General features: G+C 42.2%; 2 protein-coding genes and 1 long non-coding RNA gene across 4 annotated transcripts in view; 1 reads left to right on the top strand and 2 right to left on the bottom strand.

The window, feature by feature from the left end:
* Nucleotides 1–20,014, bottom strand: part of LOC114805828 — a 48,773-nt gene extending 28,759 nt beyond the window's left edge. The window contains exons 1-2 of one of the 2 annotated variants that reach the window (XR_005661183.1): nucleotides 19,436–20,014; nucleotides 17,298–17,323 (exon numbers count right to left, since the gene is read on the bottom strand). This is a non-coding gene — a long non-coding RNA (uncharacterized LOC114805828). Of the gene's footprint in view, nucleotides 1–17,132; nucleotides 17,324–19,435 lie in introns of those variants that run through there. The other variant, XR_003753858.2, reaches the window with a different exon arrangement.
* RB1 (RB transcriptional corepressor 1) overlaps nucleotides 1–21,894 on the top strand; it is a 95,330-nt gene that overhangs the window by 36,632 nt on the left and 36,804 nt on the right. Inside the window, exon 17 of the mRNA XM_029047864.2 lies at nucleotides 9–199. Coding sequence (XP_028903697.1) covers nucleotides 9–199 — 191 coding nt within the window. The remainder of the gene's footprint in view (nucleotides 1–8; nucleotides 200–21,894) is intronic.
* On the bottom strand, nucleotides 17,367–19,439 carry LPAR6 (lysophosphatidic acid receptor 6). The gene has a single exon (XM_007668606.4). It carries the CDS (start codon nucleotides 19,203–19,205, stop codon nucleotides 18,171–18,173), a length of 1,035 nt encoding a protein of 344 aa, XP_007666796.1. The 5' UTR covers nucleotides 19,206–19,439; the 3' UTR covers nucleotides 17,367–18,170.

Raw genomic sequence — 21,894 nt, 5'->3', positions numbered from 1 at the left:
CCTTTTAGGGAGTGGATCCCAGAATAATGGTGCTGGAACTGATTTTCCGTGGATTCTGAATGTACTTGATTTGAAAGCCTTTGACTTTTACAAAGTAATCGAAAGCTTCATTAAAGCAGAAGCAAGCCTGACAAGAGAGATGATAAAGCATTTAGAACGTTGCGAACATCGAATCATGGAGTCCCTCGCGTGGCAATCGGTAAGTGAGCGGCCAAAACAAAGATTGTTATAGTGTGTGTATCCATCAAGAGGAAGTATATAACAGAAATATCGATATTAGTTTTTGGAAGTTCTCTCATTTGAATGTCTCCAAATACCTTATTTAATCATGGATTGAAATCCAAGTCTTTTTCCCCCAGGCTTTGTTACCATAAGTGGGTTGCAAGCATGAGTGATGGAAAGTAAACCACAAGCCAAATCTCTTGTTACAGATTTGCCGACTCTCCCCTCAAGGAGTAGTAGTAATAATAGTGTGTATTAACCACTTACTGTGTGCAGAGCATTGCACTAAGTCCTGAGAGGGAACACATGGGTGACCATTAGACAGTCCCTGGTCCTCAAAGGACTCACAGTCTAAGAATAAGAGGGGAGAGGCTGTGACTAGCATATAAGGAGAAAATAAAACAAATAAGGAAATTAACATAGAATAAAAATCCTGAGAGTAAAATAGTGAGAACAGAAGTGTTTCAAGTTTCTCTCAGCTCAAAGGCCAATGGTCTGTAGCCCTAATCGCTTCAGATGCACACACACCCCCCCCCACCAATGTTATATATTTTGTGGGGGAGGTATGCTACTCCTCCTGTGGAGCTGGAGCAAGGCAGGCTAGGAGGAGGCCCCAGGATGACGCAGTGGGGGACGGGGGAGCAGTGAAGGAGCAGTGTTGAGCGGCACACTTTGCTGGTTCAACTCGCTGATGGCTGCCTGTCCCACTGAAATGGAGTAAGGCATGTCAGGGATGAGGCCAACGACTCACTGTGGGTCTGCTGTACAGTCTGTTACAATGCAAGCTCCATGTGGGCAGGAAATAGGTATTTTCTCAAGCACTAAAAACAGTGCTTGGCATTGACTAGTGCTCGGTAAATTACAGGTACATATGAGTTGGTATTATGCCCAACATGGTAATCATTGTCGACAACTTTTATTGAGTACCTATCCTGTGCAGCATCCTGGACCAGGTTCCTATATGCAGGCAGGGAGGTTTTTTTTTTCTTCTTAGCCAGTAGTTTGAAATTACAGGTCTTGGTATCACATTTTTACAACCCATATGAGAGGTACTGGGCAGAGAATGAAGTTTTCTTGTACTTTGTAGTTGTGTAATATTTTAGAATAATTGTTTAAAAATGGTTGCGGTGTGAGAGAGGAGTGATCATTCCACTCAATCCCCTTTTCCTTCCACACACAAACCAGACATCTACCAATTCCACAACTGGAAAGGGAAGTGAAATTTGATCATTCATTAGAGCTTTAAAAAAAAGTTAGAGAACTTGTAATATGGAGATGGTTGAGGCCTCAGAGTTTGATGTGCTTTATTCTCTTTACCATTTTGACTTAGAGCACAAAATCATCAAGAATTGCATGGTTTCCCAAAGCTTGGTTCTAGAAATGGGGAATACTTCACAGAATTTGAAAAGCTATAAATTCTTGATGATATTTAAAGAAAATATCCAAAGTATAAAACAGAAAGAGACCAAATGTACTTCCTGTTCCTATTTAAAACACTAAGTTTGTGATTTTATAACCTTTTCTGGTGCTTTGGGAAATTCAGCATTACTCCTTTCAAGTCAAAGGATGTGTTGCCTCGTCTGTGTGATTTAATTGACTTTTGTATGATCCTTAAATAAGCAAAAACACTGGTAAAAATGGACTAGCCCATCATTTCAAGCCATCTGTCCTCTTGAGACAACTTTCGGTAAAGGGTGTGTTTTGAACAACTTCTTATGGTGAAAATTGAAGCTTTTGTGCAGAGTGCGTGAGGTTAATGCATCACTGCTATACAAACAAGCACCAGACATCCTTTTAGGAGTCACAGGATTTTCTCCTCTTTGTGTTCATTTCCTGTCAAGTCTAACATTTTAAGAGAGCATACTGAAGAAGCTTAAGCCTTTGTTTACAAATTAGTCACTAAATAAAACTATAAATATTTTAAGGTCCTTTGCAAACTGGGGCAGAGAGTAATTGTACTATTCCATGTGCCACATTAAAAATTTGTGGCGTTTTCAGACCATATTTAAGTAAATATTAATGGCTGGAAAAAGAATTTGTGTAAAGTGAGTTTTTAAATTTCTATAATCTGAGCAAGAAGAGATAGAGGTTGGTTTTAATTAATCCTTGAGTGGGAGTCAGAAATTTGGAGGCGCACTCAATCAGTAATATGTATTGTCCTAGATGTTTGGAAGAGTAGAATAGAATCAGTAGACAGGATCTCTGCCCTTAAGGAGCTTACAGTTATACTTGGGGAAGGAGTCACTCAAATAAATTTCAGAGAAGAGGAAGTAAAACAGTATAAATATTTGTACGTAAGTGCCATGGGAGAGATGTGAGAATCCAAAAATTTAGACTGCTCAGAAATGCTGAAGTGGGCAGTTGGGAGGATGTAGGGTGGGGAGATGGGAAATTAATCTGGGAAGGCCTCCTGTAGAAAATGGGGAGAGCAGTGGTTTGCTGGTTGAGAAGCGGGAGGGAGTTGTAGGCAGAAGGAGTGTCGTGACCAAGAGTTTGGCTTGAGAGGGATGAAGAATTGGAGTTGGGGCTATAGTGGGAGAAAAGATTGGATAAGTAAGAGGGGGAGAGTTGATGGAGTTCAGTTCCATAAAGACAATGGTCAGGAGTTTCTACTTGATCCAGGCAGCAGTGGGGGTGTTTGAGGAATGGCTGTGTACATGGTATGAGTACCAGGACCTTTTAGAAGATTGATCCAGTGAACTCTGACCTGGAAAGGGCAGAGACTGGAGATAGAGTGATCGGTGAGAAACTCGGCGCAGCCTGAGTCATGGACAAGTTGCCTGGACCGGTTTGGTGACCGTCTGGATGGAAAGAAATGGGCGGAGTATGGAAATTGATTTATTGTCTGCCTCTCTGTTGTAAGCTCTTTGAGGAGATGTATCAAGTGTATTAATTCTATTATACTCTCCCAAGTGCTCAGTACAGTGCACTGCACCCAATAGGTGCTCAGTAAATTCTCTTTGGTTAATTGGTGTTGTCAACTAAAAGGGGAAGTTAGGTGGAGGAGAAGATTTGGGAGGAAGATGAGGAGTTCAGTTTTGGATATATTAAGCTTAAGATGTTGGTGAGATATCCATGTAGAAATGTCTTGGAGGCAGGAGGAAGTGCAAGATTGCAGACGAGGAGAAGGTTCAGGGCAAGTGTGTTAGATTTGGGAATCATCCACATAGAGGTGGTAGTTGAAGCCGTGGTGAGCAGATGAGCATTAACTCTCTCAAGCATTAGGGTGCCATTTAAGACACTGAAGCAAGATGTCTATTTTCGATTCATTATTTATAAAAAAATTTTGAGTATCTACTTTGTGTACAGCATTATTCTAGGTGCTTGAGAATTTACAAGAGATAAACAAGACATTCCCTATGCACAAGTAGTCTTCAATCTAGGGAGGAAGAGGCGCAGAGTAACAACTGACAGTGTGGCCGCAAAGTGTAAGAAAAGTGTAGGGAAGTGCACCAGAGGAATAGAAAATTGTGTTATATTGCAGATATTTCACCCTGTAGGCTTAGAGATCGATGGGTTGAATCTGACAAATTCAGTGTTATCCGTTCAATTTTTATGTCTTTGGTCTTTTTCTACAGTGCAGCTTTTGTAGTTTAGTAAGCATTAATAAAGTCCTTTATTGGCAGGATTGGACTTGAATTGGGGTAGATTCATCTTCCAAACCTGTTTGGTCTGAAGAGAATTTGAAGACTTCAAGTGGCTTTGCATTTAAGTCATGGAAGACTTTGATTGTATAATGTCTAGCAAAATGAATCTGGTGAGCCCTGGGCCAAACTGTATCCCAATCCCTAAGTCTGATCCCAGAAGAGCCCTGCGAGTCTGGGTCCAGACCAGAGGATCCTGGGAGGAGATCCCAAGTTGCCCTGGGAAGCTAAGACCAATTGCAGTTAAGCCTTTGTTCGTAGTAGTTATGAGGACCCACCCTGAATAAGCCCAGAATGGATGTGGCTCTCTAGACTAGATTATCCTGTCCCTTGAGTACATTATGATCAAGAACTACCTCTCTGAGACTCAGTCGAGTTTGAAATGCGATTTAAATGCCCTTTGGCCCAATATTGGCCCAAGTTGCTGGCAAGGACTTGGCATTGTCGGAGGCCCATCTAGACATTATCCTTCCCCTGACTTTCCCGTTACTGTAAATGGCACCAGCCTCCTTCCTGGCTCACAAGCCCATAATCTTGGCATTATCATTGAATGCTCTCTCTCATTCAACCCACATATTCAGTCTATCGCTAAATCCTGTTGGTCGCATCTTCACAACATCGCTAAAATCTGCCCTTTCCTCTCCATCCAAACTGCTACCACGTTCCTACAGTCACTCATCATATCCCGCCTAGATTACTGCATCAGCCTACTTGCTGCCTTCCAGCCTCCTGTTTCTGCCCACTCCAGTCCATACTTCACTCTGCTGCCTGGATCATTTTTCTACAAAACTGTTTAGGACATGTCACCCCGCTCTTCAAAAAACTCCAGTTGTTGCCCATCCATCTCTGCATCAAACAGAAATTCTTCACTATTGCTTTAAAGCACTCCACCCCTTTGCTCCCCTCATACCTCCTCTCACTTCTGTCCTCCTCCAACCCAGCCCACACACTTTGCTCCTCTAGTGCTAACCTTCTCACTGTGCCTCGATCTCACCTGTCTCGCCACCGACTCCTAGCCCATGTCATGCCTCTGGCCTGGAATGTCCTCCTTCCTCTAATCCGAGAGATAGTTACTCTCCCCTTGTTCAAAGCCTTATTGAAGACACATCTCATCCAAGAGGCCTTCCCAGACTAAACCCCACTTTTCCTCGTCTCACTCTCCCTTATGTGTCACCCTGACATGCTCCCTTTTCTCTTCCTGCCTCCCAGCCCTGCAGCACTTACTGATGTGTCTGTAATTTTATTTATTTTTATTGGTGTCTATCTCCCCCACCCTAGACAGTAAGCCTGTTGTGGGCAGGGAATGTGACTGTTTATTCTTGTACTCTCCCAAACGCTTAGTACAGTGCTCTGGACCCAGTTAACATTCAAATAAATATGATTGAATGGATGAGACGGTGCTGAAGAAGGTACAAAGTCTGGAGTTGGAGAAATATTTCTAATACCAGCAATTTTACTTTCACTTACTCCGTTATATTTTCCCAAGCACTTAATACAGAGCTCTGCACACAGTGAGAATGTAGAAGATATCATTGAATGATTGATTACTTTGGTGATTTGAACACCAGACTGTGAGTTCCATTCAACAAAATAGCATTTTCCCCTTCCGGTACTTTCTCCTTGTGTTAAAGTACATGCCTGGAGTTTTGGTTTTTAGCCTCCCAACCCAGTAGAAGGGAGATAACTGTTTGAACCAATTTAGTCATTAAACTCTCGTTTGCTAGCTATTTTACTGATGTAGCTTTGTAGTAGTTAAACTGCTTTGCAAGGTACATGTAGCTCTTTGGCCACTCTGAGTCTTACGAGGTTGTTGGCTATCTTGTCGGGGGAAATCACGCAAAAAACTTGCTAGCAGTGGGATGACCAAAGAGTTATTTGGTTCCCTGCTCACCAGTTGTTATAGCTTAAAACACAGCTTGGGGAGCTTCATTTCATTTTCTCCACCAGGGTCCCATCTTTAAAAAAAATTGCTGTGAACCCAGGTAGCAGGACAAGGCAAGGCGGCCCAAGGCAACTGTTTTCCCCAGTCAAGAGGGCATCTGATACACCTTCGGTTCTGGACTATCACTTCCAGGTGATTAGTCTCTGCATTCATGTGTTATGCCTGTATAAACATCACTGTCCAATGGCCAGTGCTCCCTTCAAACCATGACATCCTGACTCTAGAGCCAGCTCTTAAACTTTGGAGCCACAAAGTTATTTTTCAGCGTCAGGTTTTTATGACCTCTCCTTACCATCATAGGAAATTTTTTACAGCTTTTTCAAGGTAATGTCTATTTTGTTCATCAAGGCGTATCTTGGGCCCTTTCTACTTAAAAGAGCTTAGTCCTATTTTAGAACATTAGCCTAAATTAGAAAAACATCCCTCCAGCCTTGCAGATGGGTGGAGAAAGATGATCAAAGTTCATCTTTTCCCCACTCTTTAGTGCTTTGTTTAGGAAGACTTGAAGCTATCTATACTTGTTAGGAAGATCTCTGTAAACAGGAGCCCAGATATAAAATGTCCTCGGATTCTCCAGTTGTTTTTAAGAAGAGTTGACATTAAGGCCAAGATTCTTCCTGAATAAAATTTAATAGTCTGGGAAATCACATACTTTAGGGATGTGAAGGATGTGATTGATGATGATAGAAAACTGTATGCACATTTTAAACGTGTCTGTCATTGCAGAGGCATAAATAGCTGTCCACTATGAATTTTATTTCCATTCTTACATCTGCATTAATTACTCTCCTGTTGATGCTGTAATACTTGTTCCAGTAAAATCTGAAATCGACCTTGTCTGGGAAGATTTGATTATCTTTCAATCTGTGACCCCGAGCTGATCTGACCTTCTCTCTGTCAGTCAATGGAATTTATTGAGTGCTTACTGTAAGCAGACCACTAACCTATGTGCTTGGAAAAGTACAATACAACAGAGTTGGTAGACACCATTCTCTGCCCACAAAGAGTTTACAGTCTACTGGGGGAGGCAGTCATTAAAATAGATTAGAGATGGGGGAAATAGAATATGAGAGCTTCAGGAGTTAACAGCCATGTTGATAGCTGACAAAGAGGGTCAGCTGTTAATATTTATACATCTCTGTTGCTGTGAATTGTCCTATTACATTTTATTCATTTTGAATATGTTTGAATTTTTTTTTCCATTTTTGGTCCCCACTAGGTCTTTGTCGTACCAAAACCTTATTGGTTTGTAGCAACTGAAACAAAACCTATGAGAAGAAACTTAGCACGAAACTTTGGTTATCATCAAAAAGGTCATTTCTTAAAATGTACTATATTAATTTCTAAAAATAATTTTTTAAAATTCTTTCCCGTGGCTAGAATGGGAGTCAGTGTGCATATATCAAGCATTTTGCCAGATTCCCTCCTATCAGGGAAACAAACTGCAGAGTTCTTTGCATTTATTGTTTATTTTTAAAATGAAATTTTACCATGCTAAAAGCATTTTTCCACAGTTTAGCTGAGCAAGGTAATTTTATGCACTGGAATTCTAGTTATCTCTGACCGTCTGTACCCGCTCATTTTAGTTGAACTGTGATTTTTTTCTTCTTGGAAGGAAGCTAATGGAACATTGGAGTAGGAGAAAAACCCAACCTGAAATTCAGGCATTTTATTTGTCAGCTTTTGGCTGTACTCATTTTAATAATTGCATTTGTGGGTTTAAATGTTGCCTTAGTTCTAAATCACCTCCACATAATCCAGCAAAAAGCACTCGTGTTAGCAGTTGAGTACAGGCAAAAAACAGAATGCAATTATAATAGAATTGCTTCTAATGCCTGTACAATACTATGTAAAACCTCTGTTAAAAAACCCACATACTATAAAATAAGGGGATATCCATTAATAAACTTGTTAAAATATTTTAGGATCACTTTGTTCATAAGCATATCTGTTCAGGGACCATTAATGGCCAACACTGATACTATGCATACAAAAGAGGAAAGGTAGATGCAATTGGCAACTAAAGAAATAACCAAAAACCAAATAAATATGAGGCATAAAGGAGTCAATATATCCATAAATATCACGGTTGCCTGTTGGGCTATCTTGATGAGGGAGGTGGTGATTGGTTGGGAATACCTTCTAGAGGAGGTGGTTTTAAAGGAAGATTGGGGAAATACTGTTTTGAAAGATATGAGTGAGGAGGTAATCCCATGCAGGAGCTGGACTGTGAATTATGGGATGAATATGGGAGAATCAAAAGTGAGATGTAGTTAGGAGATGAGTTTAGGGAGTAGGGGGTGTCAGTGAAGAAAAAATAGTGTTCAAGTAAGGAGGAAACTACCTGAGGAAGGTCTTGAATCCAATGTCAGGAGTTTGATGTGGAGAGAAGGGTATGAGAAAGGGAAGCAGAATGGCCTAGTGGAAAGAGCACAGGCCTGGAAGTCAGGGGACCTGGGTTCTAATCCCAGTTACAACTCCACTTTTCTGTTGTAGGACCCTGAGTAAGTCACTTTTAACTCCTTTATGCCTCAGTTTCCTCATCTGTAAAATGGAGATTAAATCTTATTCCCTTAAATTTTAGAGCCCTTTGTGGGGCAGGGACTTTGTTCAACCTGAATATCTTATTACAGTGCTTGGCATATGGTAAGCGCTTAAAAAATACCATTATCATTAAGGGGGTGATGTATTGTGAGTGGCATTTTAGAGAAATGATCTGGGTAGTAGAATGCAGGATAAACTAGAGGGGGGAGACCATTAAGGAGACTGATGTAAATAGGGAAGTAACGAAATTCATATTAGATTCGTAGCCCTCTTTGAGAGCAAGGATCACATCCGTTCTTTTAGGGGTTCTTCCAGAACCTAGTACAGGGTTCTGAATGCAGTGGGGATGACAGCGTTAGCTATGGCTTCAAAATAATGATAACTGCTGGGAAGCAGAGTGGCCTAACGAGAAGACCACAGGCCTGGGAGTCAGAAGACCTGCTGCTTGCCTGATGTATGACTTCTCTGACCTTCAGTTTCCACATCTGCAAAATGAGGGTTAAGTCCTTCTCCCTCCTACTTAGATTGTGAACCCCATTTGGAAAAGGGACTGTGTACAATCTGATTATCTTGTATCTAACACACCACTAACCGAGATTGACACATAGTAAGCCCTTACAAAAATAATAGTAATAAATATTATTTTAAATTACCGATTGATTTGTTCAGTGAGGTAGGAGTTAATGAGCCTATATGTGACTAAAGCCAGTCTTGGTCCTGCATTTTTTTCTTCATATTGGGCAAACTGAGCTTTACATTTACATGTCCTGATCTGCCTGTAGCTTTCTCTTCTGTCTCTGCCATTTTCAGCTGGCACTCAACAAATAGAGTTGATACTGATGCAGAGAGACTAGTTCAAAGGTTTTCCTTTCTGGTTTGCAAAATCCCGGAATTGGGCTGGGACAAAAAGACATGAAAACATGGTCATGGAGGAAAAAAGAATCCCTAGTTTTAGTGATATAAATTTGTGGGAGGAGAATGTGTCTGTGTATTGTTATAGTGTACTCTCCCAAGTGCTTAGTATAGTGCTTTCTACACAGTAAGCACTCAAGTGAATACAACTGAATGAATGAATGAATGCTGCCATCATAGCCAAGATTTAATTGTGAGTTTCGGGATGAGAAAGGGACAGGGATTTAGTTTTGTGGGATAAGACCTGGGAGAAGACAGGATTAAAAGAGATGATAAGCCAGAAGGCCCCCATTCTGGGGCTTGTCAGCACAGATTGGTTACTCTTGTTTTCACTAAGACCTGGCATGAATACATATGGAGTTCAGTTTAAAAAGTTTTGGGGACAGTTGTCCTCATCATCCCTGTGCAGCTGGCATCTGTGCCTCCCAGTATTTTCATATTTGTCATAAATGTCCAATCACCACAGTGGATTTTTACTTTCTTATAGAATCTGCTAGATTCAGAGCCAGATTTAAAAGGAAAAAAAAAAGTAAGAGGGAAATCAGATGTGGGTGTAAGTTTTTCCCACCTCACCTTGCCTTTTTTAATCCATTAAAAATGCAGTCAAATTGATTCTAGAAAGGATTCCAGTAACAGCACTTCTTATAAGGACAGAGCTAAATGAGAAGTTGCTTATATAGTTTTGTAGTTCACCTAGTTGTAATCAGTTGGTGGTTTTTAGTACTTACTGTGTGCAGAGCACTGTAGTAAGCACTTGGGAGCATGCAGTACAACAGAGTTGGTAGACATGTGCCCTACCCACAAGTAGTGGAAACAGGCATGGAGAAATGGAAGAGAAATCAGATTGAATTTGCCCCTCATTCTTTGTTTGCATTCAGGATATGGATGAGATTTGCAACAAACAAAATTAACATCACTAAGGATAATAACAGTAATTCAGATGTCTGAATGGTAATGAGATAAGCCTCATGACAAATAGCTTTATAAAGAAAAACTCTGGAAGCAGGGCAAGAGTTTTGAAAGAAGGAAGAGCTAAAAATGATCTGAAAATAATTTCCACTGCCGACCAGAAGCTGATGAACTGAAAGAAATGAAGAGAAGGAACTGGGGAATACTGATCTTGTTCTTGTTTCTCCTACTTCCCCAATAATAGGGCTTTATATTTTTTTCCAAATTTATATTGGGTATACTTCAAGTATCTCTTCCGATATTACCTCCATTTTCTTCCCTACTTCCTGTTCAAAAAATTTGTAGTTCTTCTAGTAATCCACTAATTAGAATTTAACCATGACTAAAATTTGCAAAACAACTAGATCTATTTACATCTGTTGTTACATCATAGGTGGTATTTATTGAGCACTCATGTGCAAAACACTGTACTAAGCACAGAGTTGGCAGACATGTTTCTTACCTACAGTGAGATTACAGTCCAGAGGGGGAGACACATTAATATAACTAAATAATTTCTATTATTTAAAGATATATGCATTAAGTACTGTGGGGTTGTGGGTGGGGCAAATAAATGCCTGAAGTTACAAGTTACAGCTTGAACCTGCATATTAAATTTCCCTCATTTGTCTAGATTTTGTTTTAGGTCCTTGCATGGAAAATAAGATTAGGATGTTGAAATTTCACAGAGTAGACAGATGTAACATTTTTGGAGTGATTTATTATGAATTAGTTTATTGCATACTAACTGTATACAGAACCCTGAACTTGGGGGAGTTCAGCAAAATTAGTAGGCATGTGATCCCTGCCCTTAAAAAGGTTAAACTGTAGAGGGAAAGAAAGACAGACACTGAAATAAATTGCAAGTAGGAGGAAACCCTATGTATATATTCACACACACACACATACACAAGAGAGATGATATTAACACAGATGAAACTTATGCAGTTCTTTTGATTACTCCCATCACCTTGATTTTTCAGTTGTTCAATCATATTTATTGAGCATACCGTGTGTAGAGCACTGTACTAAGCGCTTGGAAAGTCCAATACAGATTGTTGACATAGCTCAAAACGTGGGTCACTGAATTGGGAAATTTGCATCAAAGGCAAGTAAGATCACCAAAAAGCTCATTCCTGTATTTCCCTGCCAGACTCCACCACAGCAGCGGGGACTGGCTAAAGAACGATCTGTGCACGTGTCCTCTCAGGACTCTCCAGTAGCCTGGCCGCTCACCTAATAGCCGTGCTCGCATAGTGCTAGCCACCAGGCCCTACTGTCCATGCCAGGGGTGATGGGTTTCCTTGCTGTTTCCCCTGGGTGGTATCAAAAAGCAGTTTATGAAACCTATAAGGACAGCATGGGCTTACCACTCCTTGAGAGTTCACGTCCATCCTACCACTGGCATAGACCAGGGAGCACTTTTATATAGTTAGATACCAGAGAAAAAAATGTATGTTCTCTGTGTCATGAACTGACTTTTCTTTTCAGTTAAGTCTTGATTCAGAATTTGAAATTACAATTTTATTTTAAATCTGTAGGGTTAAAATCTGAGTCAAATAAAGGGGTTTAGTATGGTCTTCCCCTTTTTAGAACAGTTACGTTTTTAAGACTTACATAAAATAAAGCACCAAACCTCATCCTCAGCTAAAACTTCTAAATATTTTGTGGTTTAAAATATTGAAAGTATTGTCATTTTAGGATGTGGGCTGACTGTGACTCAGTCCTGTTCGTGATATGTTTAACAGCAACAAGATGGTTAAAATACGCTACCACAAGTCACGAAAATACTAGGCTTTACACATTTTTTTAAAAAATTCTCTCACATCTTGAATTGGCATTGGAGTGTCTTTTTTTTTTAAAAAAAAAAAAGCAGGGTGGTGTTAGACTGCCTTATATAACCTTGGAATTTTGCCATATTTTAATGCCAGTTTTTATAGCAAATTTAGTAGATTCTGGCGCTGATTGAGCTTGTATTTTCTATAAACAGTGTTACATATAACTCTAAACATTTTAGAATGTACACTTCCTACCCAGGTAAATATTTGTGAATAGTTACAAGTGACTGGATACATATTCACTCACATAATTATCTTCATTGCATTCTTCCCACCTCCTCTTGATTTTTGAGGAGGAAATTAAAGATTATTTTTGTAAGCCGCGATAACATGTGCCGGGGAAGGAAAAGGGGTAAGTTCAGAAAGCTGTGGATAAGGGCTTTAACGCAGTAGCTTCCTATTTGAAATGGGTCTATGCTTAGTGGTAAGAAAAAGTAGGGAATTTACTGTAATTCACCGAGTCCCTATTGTGGGCAGCTCCTGGGAGAATGAAATAGGAATAAAAGACTCCGTCTCAAGTACCCTCTTAACTTTTCTTTCCTTCCTTTCCCCCTATTTTCCTCATCCATCTTTCCTCTGGCTCGTTGTGGGCAGAGAATGTGTCTGTATTGTTGTATTGTCCTCTCCGAAGTACTTAGTACAGTGCTCTGCACACAGTAAACTTTCAATAAATACGATTGAATGAATGAATGAATGCTGCGTCCAATTTCCCTGTAATAACCACTCACCTATATTTGGATTGCAAAGATTATGCAGAAGAGTGGGGCAATTAGGTAAATGTGGAATTTTCGTTTTCATTAATAACTACCATACAGGTCCATTGCTCCTAATGTTTCATTTGATGGGTGCAGTCTGGGGACAGTGGGACAGCATATTTCTATACACTCTCTTGGCTATGGGCTCTGATGTGTCCTTATCTGATAACATCACTATTGCTGAGTAGGACTCTCACCTCAGCTCTACCAGTCATTGAGGTCTTCAAATAAAGAGAAGCAGTATGGCCCAGTGGAAAGAGCACAGGCCTGGGGAGTTGGAGGACTTGGGCTCGAGTGCCGGCTCTGCCTCTTGCTTGCTGTGTGACCTTCGACAAGTCATTTAACAGCTGTCTGTTTCCTGAACTGTAAAATGGGGATTCAGTACTTGTTCTCCCTTCTACTGAGACTGAGTCCCATGTGGGACAGGGACTTTGGCCAACCTGATTAACTTGTATCTACCCCATTGCATAGAACAGTGCTCGACACTCTCAGCACTTAAAAAAATACCATATATGAAAGGGGAAGGAGGACATGGGCAAGGGACTGAAAATGATGGATCAAGATACAGCGAGTAGGTCAGCATTAGAGCCAAGTCAGGCAGTTGTATTTGAGTGTGAGCAGAACACTGTACTAAGCACTTGGGAAAGTACAATATAATAATAGACACATTCTCTGCCCACAGTGAGCTTATAGTCTAGACAATGAGCTATAGTCTATAGTCTATAAACTACAGATATGTACATAAGTGCTGTGGGGATGCAGGCAGGGCGGGGGTTGGGGGGGTTGGGTGGTAGTAGGAAATCAACGAGCTAAGGTAGGAGGGGGAAAACTAATAGAATGCTTTGAAACCCATGTAGGGGGTTTCTGTTAGATGTGGAGTGGTTGGGCAACCCCTGGATGACCTTGAGGAGTGTGGAGACATGGACTGAATGGTTGTTTTGTTTTTTTTTAGAAAGATGATATGGACTGAATTGGGGGAGAGACGAGAGGCAGAGAAGTCAGTGAGGGGGCTGATGCAGTAGGCAAGAGTGGGATATATATGCGTGATTCAGCGTGGTGGCACTTGGGATGGAGAAAAAAGGGCAGATTTTAGCAGTGTTGTGAAAGCAGAACTGACAAGATATGGTGACATCCAATATTTGGTTTGATTGAGAGCAGTGAGTTGAGGACGATGCCAAGTTTGTGAGATGGGGAAGAGACTGGTGTTGCCTACTTTGAAGGGAAGGGCAGGGATTGGGTGGGAAGATGGATTCCCCTCCCTCTTCATATACTGAAGACTTCTCTCCCCAACTTCTAGACCCTTATGAAAGGACATCTCCAGTGGAGCTTTTCTGATTAATCTCTCGTCCCTCCCTCTCCCCACTCACAATTACTGAATTGAATGAATTAATTACTACTTCAGCACTTCTGAGCCACCCATCTCAAATGTATTCACTCCTCTGACCCTATAGCACTTATGTACATATACTTTTGTATGTCCTATTTGTAATTTATTTTATTGTCTGTCTTCCTGGCTAGATTTAAAATCCTTTGAGGGGCTGGGATTAAGGCCACTAATTCTTATGTACTTTGCCAAATCCTAGTACGCAGTAGGTGCTCAATATTGACTGATTTATTAACTCTTGGATTTTTCAGGGGCTGATTATTTGGTTTGTGAATTATTCTTGTGCTCATATTTCATGGCTCATCAGCCCCCACCCCTTCAGTGAAATTAAGAGAGTAATTCAAATTTTCCTGGTAGCTGCTTTGGTTAAAGATTTAGTGACAAAAGTTAAAGGCAGTTGGTTAAAATACTTTTTGAATTATCTATGAATTGGTTTTTTATTTAGGTTTTCAGGCTTTCAGTTATGGATTAGAAGAGCATGGGCCTGGGAGTCAAAAGATGGTGGGTTCTAGTGTGACTCTGCCATTTGTCTGCTGTGTGGCCTTGGGCAAGTCACTTCACTTCTCTGTGCCTTAGGGACCTCATCTGTAAAATGGGGATTAAGACTGTGAGCCCCACGTAGGACAGGGACTGTATCCAATCCGATTTGTTTGTATCTACCCGAGCGCTTAGTATAGTGCCTGGCACATAGTAAGCGCTTAACAGATACCATTATTACAACTGAGTAATGGTGATGTTAATGAATAGGTACTGTGTGCCAGTCAATGTTAGTTTGCTCTGAAACAGGATATCTTTTTGGTTTTTAACAATTTGAAGTCGCAGTTAGCAAGGCATCAGTGCTGTTTGTTCCTTAATACATGTCAGATCTTGTGTTTTAATCTTCTGACTTCTTAGCTGTTTTTGGTAGTCAGCCAAAGAGAACTTCTTTATTTTTTTAAGATTTTTTTTCATAGTCGCTGTCTTAATTCCTTATGGTGTTGCTGATCCTTGCACTGTTGCCCAGTATCAGGCTTCGAGTTCATTACCTCTTGCACACTTCTCTCTTCAGAGTCCTATTGAAGGTTCACCTCCTCCAGGAGGCCTTCCGAGACTAAGCCCCCCTTTTCCTCAGCTACCCCTCCCCTCCCTATTGCCTCGACTTGCGCCCTATGCTTTACCCCTCCCCCCTCACAACACCTATATATATGTACATATCGATAATTCTATTTATATTAATGCCTGTTTACTTGTTTTGATGTGTATATATATATCTATCATTCTATTTATATTGATGCTATTGATGCCTGTTTACTTGCTTTGATGTTTGTCTCTCCCCTTCTAGGCTGTAAGGCCCTTGCGGGCAGGTATTGTTTCTTTTGCCGAATTGTACTTTCCAGGTGCTTAGTACAGTGCTTTGCACACAGTAAGCGCTCAATAAATATGATTGAATGAATGAGTGAACAAATTTACCTTCTTCCTGTGTTCCCACTGCTAAAGAACCACTCCCACCATTGCTAGGATTTGGTTCTTCATTTACAATTCTTAGTCTAAGTCACAGAAACGATTCCCGCTATAGATTCAGGAAACTATAATTTTGCCATTTCCAGCAGACCTTAAGGGTAGCAATATGCTCCCAAAGGAAATGAGTATTCCTTTAATAGTTGTTATTGGTATTTACAGTTTTACATGGAAGTTAGGTAAAATCCCAAATGTTATTGCAATTTAGGACTGTCAAGAGGTGTTTCTCTGAATGGGGTGGGGTCAGGTTTAAAGTGGTAAACAATAGAATCCCCAGAGCACCAACACTAATGCAGATCATGAGGTGGTTGGAGGAAAGGGGAGGCGAATAACCCTTGGGGCATTTGAATTTATAACAGTACTATGTTTGCCTTCAAAGTGTAATTCTTCTAACAACGTGGGGACTGAATATTATTTTCCTTATGGTTTTATGTACTTGTAAATCGGTATGTAAATGAAATTTGCCAGGTCTTTAAAATTCCCAGGTTTGAATTCTATCCCATTATCTTTTAGTTGGTAAACAATTGTGTAAGACGTTTGACCTACCTTACCACCCCTTAGAAGGGTTCTTTTTCCCCTTAAACATTTTACAAGCTTCCAGTACGTAATAATCAACTGGATTGCCATTATGCTTGTTAAAGTGGATGTTTAGAATACAATTTACATGATCTATAAAGAGGCTAAGGCCAGACCTCATAATCTTCAGTCAAGAAAAACTGGGAGGGAAATAGTTCCCTTTCAAAACCTAAACCGCTAGAATAGTCTAGGTTCATGGGCCTACCGCTGGCATGCTTTTGAATTTTGAAGAGCATTTTCAAAATGTTAACTGCTCTTCTGTAGTTTTCCACATTTGCTTTTCCAAAACCTGTTATTAACCAAAGTGGTAAGGCTTCAGGGTCACTTAAAGAGAAATTTTATATTGCACAACAACTTCTGATATAAAGGCCAGCCTTTTAAAAAAATATGCTTTAAATAGTTTTTAGGGGGATTTATTATTTTTTACTATTTAGAAGCAGAATTTTTGCCATTTTTATTGGTTCTAGCGAAGAATTTTCATTATCCTTTGACCTATATTCCCTTCCAAAGAAATGCAGAATTTAGAATTTTAAAGCATTTTAACCCAGTGAAAAATTCACATTTTCCCCGGCAGTCACATAATTCTTTCTCTTGGTACTGCCATACATGGTAGTGTTTCCCGTCTTTCTCATTGTAGTGTAGATGAAAATGGCTTGCTTGTCTGGCACTTTGATGATGCCCTGATGAGCACAGCACTAGGCTTATTCAGAATTAGCCTCAAGGAACCTAGCCAGGCATCCGAAACCAAAATTTCATCTCACACTTTGTCCGAGGACAAATTGACAACTAAGCACAGTAAGACTAAGACGGTCTAAATCAAAATCGACTGAAAACTGAAACTAACAGGGTGGACATTAAATTGCAGATGTGTTTCTGATCTAGGAAGAATATTTATTTAGTTATCTATAGTACAGTTGCCTGGATTTAAAAATTGAGATGGTCGGCCTTAAGCAAACTTTTCTTATTTCATTTATATTAGAAAAGATTAGGACAGTGCTCATATTACTTTAATGGAATAAACTCCAGATGGCTTACCTCTTTATCATACTCGTGTTGCACACCTGAAAAATGCAACCAAGTGTTAGCTTTAAAACAATACCTTCATCACTCCCTTACATTTTATTATTAAAAACGATCAAAATTCCTATTACACACGAGAGCAAGCAGGGTAGCCTGTATGAGAAATTTTCGTAGCTCAATACCAAAGCTTCAGCTCCCAAAATTTACAAGGTGCTTCTGAGCAGAATAGCTTTGCCACAGTTTAGGGTGTCTATACTCTTTACGTAGAAAAACATGGAGATATATTTAGCAACTGCCTTTGGTAAAAACATCAAATTGTTTTCCGGGAACTGAAACCCAGGAAACGAAGACTATAATTCCAGTAACATTAGACTATTTTACTGGTTCTAATTCCTACAGTTAAGTTGAAATTGATCCTCCAAAATGACTTCATTTTTTCATGCAATGCAGCATTTCTCAGCTGAAAATATTTTAATGTAAAAAGAACCCGGCTGGGGGAGAATTGACGGCGGGCTTTTTCTTTTTCCCCTTCCCCACAAAGACCTGCCGAATTACAAAACCCTTTGATATATATAGTTGTGTGAGCTGACAATACCGGTTTTAGAGGCGTTTCTCCTTAATAGTAAGAGAAGGTTCAGAGAAAGTGATGAGTCCAAGACTCAAAAAAGGCCGGATTTTCATATTTTTAATACTCAGAAAACATTTTCTGTAGGTTTTCCTTATATATATATATGTATAAAAACTTAGATCATTCAAATATTGTCCATACTTTTACTGTCTTTTAGAGGCGACCAACAGCGGTTTGTACACGAAAAGACTTTCACAGTTGAGGGACCTCTTGTAGGTTCTTTTTCCAGGGGAGTCCGGGGAATCCCTGCGCCTCGCCGTTTAAATCGTAGATTCGTTGTCAGGTATTTTAGTCTTTAAGGTCTGCATGCTGTGTTGAATGAGGTTCTCCGTTCCTTGCATTTCAGAGCACCTGGAATCGCTCTTCCTAGTGGCCCAGTTTTTCAGTTTGATTGAATTTTGGATAGTTTCCGATGTGAAGTAGTAAATGATAGGGTCGAAACAGCAGTTGGTCACCGCGATGCAGAGGGTGATGGGGTACATAGTCCTGACCGCGGCCACCACCGAGCAGTTCAGAAAGGTCTGGGTCCTCATGAGAGAGTAGAAGATGAGGTTGACGTTGTAAGGGACGAAGCAGAAGCAGAAGATGACCAGGTGGACGAAAATCATCCTCAGGACCTTGGCCTTGTTGAACTTGCTCCGGCTCAAGGTAACCGGCTTGTGCAGGGTCCGCAGGACGAGGGTGGAGCAGGTGACGTTGAGGACGAGGGGGAGGAAGAAGCCCACGATTTCGATGAAGATGACGATGCGGGAGAGGTAGGTCCTCCAGGTGGCCTCGGGGAAGTTTTCGAAGCAGGCCTCGGTGGCGTTGTTGCCCTGGGAGTTGATGGAGCGGAAGAAGACGGCGGGGGCGCTCCCGCCGATGACCGTCAGCCAGACGGCCAAGCAGACGGCCCGGGCGTTGCGCTTGGTCCGCAGGGTCTTGGAGCGGAACGGGTAGAGGATGGCGAGGAAGCGGTCGACGCTGATGCAGGTCAGGAACAGAATGCTCCCGTACATGTTGGTGTGGAAGAGGGTGACGGAGATCTTGCACAGGACGTCCCCGAAGGGCCAGTTCCGCGTGGCGAAGTAGAAGATGCGGAAGGGCAGCGTGAAGACGAAGAGCAGGTCGGAGATGGCCAGGTTGATCATGTAGGTGGTGGTCTCGTTGCGCACCTTCAGCGTCCAGACGAAAATGTAGACGGCCACGCAGTTGGCGATGAGGCCGAGGACGAACACCATGCTGAACATGCAGCCGTAGAGGGTGTACTTGAAGGAGTCGTCGTAGGAGCAATTGGAGCCGTTGGAGCCCACCATGCTGCCCGACGAGGCCGCCCCCTCGCCCTCTGCCCCTCTCGCCGGGGGCGGCGGGGGTCCAGGCGGGGACCGCTCTAGACGCCCCGGTTTCTTGGCCGAAGCATCGGTCCCCGCCCCCGCCCCGGAAAGGCGAAGCCCCCACGAGGATCCTTTTTTTCCCTCTCCCTGGCTCTTGAGCCCCTTTCCCAAGGCGCCGCGAACGGGGAGGGGGACGGGGCCGGATTCCTCACCAGGGCAGCATCGCCGACTCCGAGGATCCTTTCTTCAGTCGCCCGCCAGCCCGAGAGGGCCTCCTCAACGCGGCCGGCCAGGCCATCCCTCCAAGAACTCCGGTCGAAGGGGATCCCCGGGAAGCGGCCGCGGATGGGCGGGAGGATCCCGGGATCCCCCGAAGCCTCGGGGACTTCGGAGCGTCGCCGAAATCCCGGACGGAGGGGAAGAGGCGGCAGGACGGCCCCCTTCCCTTGCTTCTTCCTCCCCGGCGTTCACCTAGGGGCTCGCATCGCCCCCCTTCCCCGCTCGCCGCTCCGAGAAGGCGGTAAGGAAAACCCCCTCGCAAGTCCAGCGATCAAATTCCAGGGCGTGTTTGCTCTTGCCGGAGCGGGGGCCTCCTCGCTCCTCCAGCTCCCGCTGGATTGTGCGCGGGGGCCGCCTCCGAAGGCAGAGGGAAAAGCTCGCCCGATTTGTTCTGTGACATCACAGGAAGAAGAGGCCGGGCCGGCACAAAGAATGGGCGCTCTCTCTAGCGCACTTTGTTTGCAGTTTCTTAATCTGATAATGCGTCTGCTGGGAATATACCTTGGAGGCTTGCAAATGGTCACTGGCTCCGTTCGGCCCCGCGGCCGGCCCCCATCCCCCCCCTTAACCCCTCACGAGCCGGGCCTCCTCCGAAAAAACCCCCAACAAAGTGGAAATGTTTGCAAAAAATAAGAGCTTTTTATCCTTAGAGGAACCCCCCACCCCCAAACACACTTCGAAGCGTTAGACTTTAAGGAAAGTCGTCCTACCGCGTTACATTGTCCCCGGAAAAATAGTCAGCGCCTCCCCTTTGCTCAGAGGTCCCTTAATAAATACCTTGATTTAGGAGCAAGGCGCCGTATTTCTTGGGCAGAGGAAGTGCAAATTGAATCTTCAGATGTGGCAGTCAGAGAGCGGCTCAGCTGTTTTCTTTACTCTGCAGTAACAGAATGAAAGCGTGTATTTGCTACGCCGATTAATGTCACATTCCAGATCCAGGAATTGGAGTGGGGGGGGATTAATCCCCACGCCGCGGCTCCTCCACCGTGTTTTGCAGGAACGCGGCTCTGTAGCAGATTGATTTTCTCCATTGATGAATCGTTAACATTTTATCTTAGAAACGTTGTGTAAGAGAATTCAAAGAGGTCTGTTGGGTTGAAGTTTTAAAGAGAAAAACCAAGATTTTTTTTTCCCCACCGTTCACGTTTTAAAAATGTAAAGTGCAGAAGTGAAAAAATTTGAAAGCTGCACAAGATGAAGTGCTTTGGAAAATTAATTTCATTGTCTTTCACTTTTGTCTCGTCTAACACGACAGAATTCCATCCCAGGACCTCGGCTATCCCATTGGGGAATCTGATTATATTTCAGTCCTGAAAAAGAATACGAATGGTCTCTAAATGTTCTGAGAAACTACCTGTCTGAATTGTTTATTTTCGATCCATCCCAGCCTTAGCATAGTGCTCGGCACATAGTAAGCACTCAATCAACACATAGTCAACCTCGAAGGGGTAAAAGGGGTCGATTATGTCAAAAAAAAAAAAAAGTAAGTGGCTCCCATTGTCTTGATAACTCTTAGCCCGTGCGTGAATGGATTACCTTTTTTTTCCCATTGAATGAATTTCCTTCTTTTAGTTTCTTATATTTATCACCTTGTAGGGGGTCTTAAACCCAACCGTTGAGATTCTTTTTTCTTTTGCCACAGCAACTTTAGCTCTCTTTGCTTTGAGTATCAATAAAGGGAATTCAGGAAGATCAGCATCATAGTTGCTTTTATCATTAATTACTTATGAAATTAAAAAGAGATCAGTTAAGCACTTACTGTGTGCCAGGCCCTGCGCTAAGCCCTGGGGTGGATACGAGAAAATGGGATTGGACACAGTCCTTGGCCCACATGAGGTTCACAGTCTCATTCCCCATGTCAACTGAGGCCCAAGAAATGAAGTGACTTGCCCAAGATCACACGGCAGACAAGTAGCAGAGCCGGGTTTTATTCAGAATTCAGCATCAAATGGTTGATTTGATTTTAAATAAAACTCTGTTGCTTTCCTTCATAGTTCAGTACTAATCCCAGGGTGCCATAGTGGATAGAGCACAGGCCTGGGAACCAGAAGGGTTGCAGATTCTAATCCTGGCTCTGCCACTTGTCTGCTGTGTGACCTCAGGCAAGTCACTTGACTTCGCTGTGCCCAGCGATCTCATCTGTAAAATGGGGAATGAGACTGTGAGCCTCCTATGGAACAGGGATGGTGTCCAACACAATTTGCTTGCCTGCACCCCAGCGCTTAGTATAGCGCCTGGCATATAGTAAGCGCTTAACAAATACCACAATTATTATTATTAATCTGCAAATCATAATTTTCTGTTCTTTTCTAAAGTGAGCCCAGTTTTTGCCAAGTGAGCCAGGTGTGCGGGAACAAAATATAATGGAGAATAAACCACAGCACTCAGAACT

The sequence above is a fragment of the Ornithorhynchus anatinus genome, chromosome 20, assembly GCF_004115215.2.
Source record: "Ornithorhynchus anatinus isolate Pmale09 chromosome 20, mOrnAna1.pri.v4, whole genome shotgun sequence".
Taxonomy (NCBI): Eukaryota; Metazoa; Chordata; class Mammalia; order Monotremata; family Ornithorhynchidae; genus Ornithorhynchus; species Ornithorhynchus anatinus.
The sequence above is the reverse complement of the archived record's forward strand: the minus strand, read 5'-3'. Positions and strand labels throughout refer to the sequence as shown.